The sequence below is a fragment of the Giraffa tippelskirchi genome, chromosome 13 (assembly GCF_054371585.1).
Source record: "Giraffa tippelskirchi isolate mGirTip1 chromosome 13, T2T-mGirTip1v1.2.pri, whole genome shotgun sequence".
NCBI classification, from domain to species: domain Eukaryota; kingdom Metazoa; phylum Chordata; class Mammalia; order Artiodactyla; family Giraffidae; genus Giraffa; species Giraffa tippelskirchi.
In genome coordinates, this window is record NC_137287.1 from 5987161 (window position 1) to 5993160 (window position 6000).

General features: G+C 49.3%; 1 protein-coding gene across 31 annotated transcripts in view; it reads left to right on the forward strand.

Annotated features, from left to right (window-relative positions):
* The window catches only part of STAG3 (STAG3 cohesin complex component), a 28214-nt gene extending 24115 nt beyond the window's left edge, over window positions 1-4099 (forward strand). For all 31 annotated transcript variants that reach the window (XM_081555971.1, XM_081555960.1, XM_081555964.1 and 28 more), the window contains 5 exons: window positions 1498-1672; window positions 1920-2021; window positions 2327-2405; window positions 3439-3495; window positions 3705-4099. In XM_081555971.1, the coding sequence (XP_081412097.1) occupies window positions 1498-1672; window positions 1920-2021; window positions 2327-2405; window positions 3439-3495; window positions 3705-3713 (422 nt within the window). In that variant the 3' untranslated portion in view covers window positions 3714-4099. The remainder of the gene's footprint in view (window positions 1-1497; window positions 1673-1919; window positions 2022-2326; window positions 2406-3438; window positions 3496-3704) is intronic.
* The last annotated feature ends 1901 nt before the right edge of the window (window positions 4100-6000 follow it).

A 6000-nucleotide genomic window follows, 5' to 3' on the forward strand; every position in this document is an offset into this window, starting at 1 on the left:
TGTGTAGGATACAGGACCAAAGAGGTGGTCAGGGTCCCGAGCATGAGTCAGAATAAAGACTCTGACTTTTACTCAGAGCGAAGTGGGTAAACATTGAGGGATTTGAGCAGAGGAGTGACAGGATCCGCCTTCTATTTTAAGGAGCTCCTGGGTGCTGTGGGGAGAACTGACTGAAGGAGAGGCAGGGCTTGAAGCCAAAGAACTGCTGAGGAGGCTGCTGTAGGGGCCCAGACAGGTGGGAGCGGGTGAACTGGGGAGAGGCTGATGGGGTGAGAAGTGACCAGACTCTGGACATATTTCCAAGCTGTCACTAATAGGGCCTCATAATAAGAGAGAAGGTAAGATATGAGAGAGAAGGGAGTTGAGGATGACTCCAAGGGTTTTGTCCTGACAATTGGAAGACTGGAGTTGATAGCAGCTGAGATGGGGAACTCTGTAAGAAGTGAGACCAGGACTTGGGTATGTTACAGGGGGAGGTGCTGGAGACAGGAGTCTGGAGTGCAGTGGAGGGAGGCAGAAGCCTGAGATAGATGTAGGAGTTGGTACTTAAAAGTTGTGAACCTGAAAGGCTAAGGAGGCCACTGAGGATGGAGATGGGGACAGGTCCTAGGGCTGAATCCTTGGACATTACACAAGTTAAATAGGCTGGGGAGATTAGGAGTCACATGGGGGCTCAGGTTTATTCTCTGGGAAGACAAGCTCACAGGTGTGGCTCGTCCCTGTTTAGGGACTGTTCTGCTTACACCAGAAGCAGCTCATTCTCCGGTTACTGGTTTCAGGGTGCAAACTAGGCTGTGGGGAGAGAGACAATGAGTGTATGAGTATTTCCAGTTGATAAATACTAAAATCAATTTGACTTATGTTTTAAAATAGCATTACCTGGGTTTTCTAAACATTTTGGCTTCTTTCTCCTCTGCCTTCCTCAATCTCTATAAGAGACAGTCCTTAATATTTTGAGCCCCAGGTTTTCCTCTTACCTTTCATATTAGAACTGTGCTGAGATTACAGTCATCTTATTTTTTTTCTGGCTTTTAGAAAATCCAGTGTTTCATTTTTCTGTTTCTCCTTAACTCTCATGCTTCCTGCCTAGTTTCAGGCCATTCTAACCTTTTTCTCATGACAGAAACCTTGAATGAATGGAATCTCAGATTTCTTCATTGATTAACTGAGACCTCTCAATCTCAGGGACTCCAGCCCTCTCTCACATTTGTGTTGGTATATTACTGTTTATCTGTGGAATGTATGTCTCTTTCCATCTTGTTTGCTAAGGTGTGTATGAATTTCTCCTGGACAAGCCCTTGATACAATTCTCTATAAACCCTACTTTTTAGTACGTAGGGCTGTGCTCAGTTTTAGTCATGTCGTAATGAGACCATCTAGGTTTTCCATTGCTTTCTTATTTAACTTTTTCTTACCAAATCCTGAGAAGATCTGGAAAAACGGAAGTGTCTGGTGGTACCTGGTCTCCAGTAAGCATGTGCCTCTGCTGCTTTGCAGGGCCCTCCAGGCGGCACAGAGAAGACGTCTCTGCATCCCAGGAGGAAAGCCTACAGCCGAACAGCATCCCAGCCACACCTACCCTCACCTCCACAGCTGTGAAGAGTAGGCAGCCCCTCGGGGCGTCGGAGGAAATGGAAGAAGGCGGCAACTCAGAATTGGCATTTCCCCAAGGGTGTGTCCTCCGGGGAAGCCTGCCTCTGATTTCCCAGTCTGGTGTCTCCCCGTTTCTGTTGTGTTCCCTGCCACAGGACCCCCTCATTCTTGGTTCTTCTTGGGTTCTTTCCCCTTTTTGCAGCTTTTCATTGTCTCTTTTTCCCTCCACTCTGAACTTGCTGCTGGCTTTAATGCTGGCCACTTTACCTCCTCTTTTTACCCTATATTTTTATCCCTTGTCACTGACCCAACTTCATTCCCAACAGCCTGTACCTTTTAGGCAACCCAAGGTCAAGGTCCTTGAGTCCACAGCATTTCCAGACTCCGCTCAACCCTTCAGGTCCTGGTCTGAGCAAGCAGCTGACGCGGTGAGCTTTTCTCATCCTCTGCCTTCACTTCAGGTCTGTCCCCCGTTATGAGGGGTCCTCCCTGATCAGCGCTGCTGCGCCGGCACTTTCTGAACTGGTTTTACCCACACAGCACTTCCTTCCACTGTAACGTGGAGCCCCCTAGTGTGTAAAACGGATGGAAGTAGAGCTGCTCTGATGGGAGCAGGGGTGCGAATCTGGACCCCTGGTTTGCTTACTGCCCTGCCCCCACTTCCCCATTCCCCTGGGGTGCCTAAGAAACTCTTGGGTCCTTGGAAACCTCTACTCTTGGCCACTGCTTCCAGGCTCAGCCTGATGGAAGAGGATGAAGAAGAATTCGAAATTCAGAACGACTCGAGTGAAGACTGGCAAGGTTCAGGCAAGGTGAGCGGACCCAACAGCCCCTTCTCCCTTTAGAACTGGAAGCAGATGCGAGGGAGACAACCTCGAGTGCTTCCCCTCTGTCTTGATAATGCCTTGTCCCTGGAAGCTGCCCCAGACGTTTTGAAAGAGTCATAAAAGAGGAAGGGTTGTAAGTTTCTGTTCACTTTGCTTGGACTTAAAATTTTTCTCCCCTATCTTCTTAAAAAAGTAAAGTACCAAAAAGGACTGGAGCCACACTCCCATTCTCAATCCCCATGTGAGCATTTTGTTTCTTAATTGCCCCAGAATTAAAGGGAGCCCTCGAGCTAGAGAGAGATGGGAGGTTACCCAGTGCTTAGAGCCTGGCAGCAAGTCTCTCCTGGCACAGCGCAGGCTCAGCCAACCTCCTCCTGAGAGGGCTGCTCGAGCCCCTCCTCCACTCCCTCTTCTGCCCTTGCCTGCCTGCTTCCGCAGGAGGAAATGCTGCCAGTTCAGGACGAAACACATGGAGTTCAAAATGAGACGTCTTGTAGGAGTCCTAGGTTCCACTACTTTATCAAGTTAACTCCATAACCCCTCTCAGCCTCATCTTTAAAATGGACCTTTTACGCAAGATACAGAGAGAAGGCATCTTATAAACAGAAGAGGATTGTGTTTCTGCTGCTGTTCGCTCCCTTCTCTGCTCTTTGACGAGGAACGGGCACAGCGGAGCGGGGTTGGGGGGGGGGTCTTGTGTGCTTGAAGGCAAAACCAGACAAGATGTTCCACCCAGAGCCTAGACAGCAGGACCTCTGTGAGGGGTTTAATCCTAAAGTTCCCCCAGGAAAACCCGCTCTCTGGCTTCAGAGCTGAGCAAATGTAAGGTCTCAGTTGGCAGGCCAGGAGAGGAGGCCACTGCCCTGATGACTCTAACTTTGCTCCCCTGCCCTCCCTGGCTGCTTCAGGGACCTTCTGGGCCTCAAATTTGTCACGTGAGAGGGAAAGGACCCTCTGTTGTCTGCAGGTGATGGGAGTGGGGAGGGACTGTTCTGACATTTGACCCCGTTCTCTCTAGTCCTCCTCCAGTGAGCACAGGCTGGACCTTTTAGATTCTACAGAGCTGAACATTGAGGTGAGCATCCCCAGAAGAGACTGCAGAAGGCAGGTTAAAAGAGGCCACAGCCCTGGGCTGCTGGCTCAGTTGCCTGGGGCTTTAGGGTGTCCTGGGGGAGGGGCGGTACGGGAAGAGGAGTTTGTCACCTGGAGGACATTGTGATCGTCTCTTTGACCTCTGGTCCATTGTTAGGTCTCTGTATTTTACTTTCATCTTTCTCATTACAGGATTTCTGATGAAACCCTAGGTGCCTCCCCATCTCCACATGATCACTTGGAAAAGGCCAGCAGAAAATGGAACGAAACGAATCATTACTTCCCCACACCTGGTCTCTGAGGGGAAAGAGAGGTGGGCTGTGCCTTGCTACCCTGGCCTTCTCTGAGATGCTAGGCTGGAGCAGTCAGAAGCCTGTCCTTCCTGGGGCTCCGTCCCTCTGTTTGAGTAGAGTGCCTATATTTTCTGCTGTTTGGGGGGGGGGGGCGTCACCTCAGTCATGGAGAGGGGCACTGCACACCTGTGTTGAAAATAAGGAGCCCATAATTTTTCTGTACTGTGGGAAAGTCTTTCTGAGCTGCTTTTGTGCCCTATTGATTTAGTTCAATAAACATGTATGTATGAGTCAGTTGCAGGATGTGGCTTGAGACTCTCATACTGATGGGAGGTCAGGTTCTTTGCTGGAGTCTTGAGCAGCTCTGCCCAGCCCTGTGGCCCCATGTACAGGTGCTGGCGTTGCCCCCGCCCCTGGCAGGTGCTTTGCTTTGTGCACTGGCGCTCAGGGATGTGTTGCTTAGTAAATGGGAGACTGGCTGCCTCCGAGTACTTTGTCTGGTGGAACGAGCTTAGGTCGAAGGAGGGAAGGTAGGGAAAGCGTCCCGAAGGGCGGACTGTGCGCTTCCACCGAGACCACGCCAGTTCCCGTGTCTTGGCAGCCTTCACCCACGTGCTTCTTTCTACACGTGCTTCTTTCTAGGGATAATTTCATGCCTTCATCCCAGAGACAGCTGTTGTAACTTGAACTTTATTATAGAACCTTAGTATCTGAGTTGGGAAGAAACTCAGAAGATATTCTGAATGTCCAACCCCAAACCCTCACCACCATCCTCTCCTCGTCCTTTCATTCCCTAGCTAGTTCCTCACCAAGTCCTGGCAAGTCATTCTCCAGAATTTCTCTGATCTCTCTTGTCAGTGCTGCCGTCATCTCTCACCCAGACTCCATAGAATAGCCTCTGGCTACTGGACTTCTTGAAACTGACTTGTTCTCATTTTGCTTCTTAGAACAGCTATTCTACGTTCCCTCTGACAAGTAATCAAGTACCTGAAGCAGTGTTGTCACTTTTCTGCTGTGACTGCTTCCTTGTGTGGTTTCAGGAACTCTTCAGCCTCTCCTTTACAGATATGACTTCAGTTCTTCCCTGTCCTGGGCATCTGCTGTAATCTCAAGTTCTCGCTGTGTGGTGTCCCAGGCTGGACACAGTCATCCAGCCGGTCTAGTGGTTTCTGCGGAAGGATGCATTGTTTCCTGTGATGGGGTCACTCAACCAAACTCATTTCTTCCTCTTCCCTCCCTCCCTCCAGATAAAAGCTAGAAGCTGGGTTTGTGAGTCTCATTTTAGAGAGTGCCAGTGCCCCGGGCACCTTTACCTGTATTGAGTGGAGCAGTTCCAGAGAGGAGCCTTTTCTGTGGGGTCTGGGAGCAGAGTGGGAAGACCAAGGTGAAGATACAGAGGTCACTAGTGGTCCAGGAGGAGAGAGAAGCCCAAGTTACTTAAATACCAATCCATCTGGTACTTATGAGATCAAAAGAAAGTTGGAAGCTCTGTAAATGTGGAGATCTTTATGCAGCCAACAGACCATTGTGGGAGGTTGAGCCCCAACCTTAGAATCTGTGCATGCTTTATATCATATTCCCCAAATTCTTTGCCACCCTTCATATATTGAGAGTTTGCGTCTAAGTCTTTTCCCTTTGAACATGGGCTCTGTGAGTGCTGGGTAAACAGAATGTGGTGGAGTGATGCTGGGCCAATTTCTGAGCCCAGACCTTGAAGAAACGGGCAGCTTCCACATCCTGTTTCTTGAGATGCTCGCTCTTGGTGCCCCAGCCACCACATGGGAAGGTCACATGCAGTTGTCCCTCCAGCAGCCCTGGCTGAGGCCCTAGCCTGTGCTGAGCACCACCCGCCAGCCGTGGTTCAGATGTGAATCAGGAGATTCTAACACTCAGCCTTCGAGTCTTCTAGCTAAGGTCCCAGACATCGGGGAGCAGAGACAAGCCATCTTCCCAGTACCTTTTCCAGATTCCTGACCCACAGAATCCAAGCGTATCACTGAACAACGGTGTTTACACCATTCTGGGGGGTTCGTTATGTAGCATTAGTAGCTGAAACAGAACGTTAGAGTCATACTCTGGACATATTTGTCAGTTTAAAAATTATATATTAAATAAAAATTTACCTCTTTTATTATGCATTCACATGCAGTGGATGAATTTATGATGGAATGTTTTAAAATATTTTATTGGTTAAC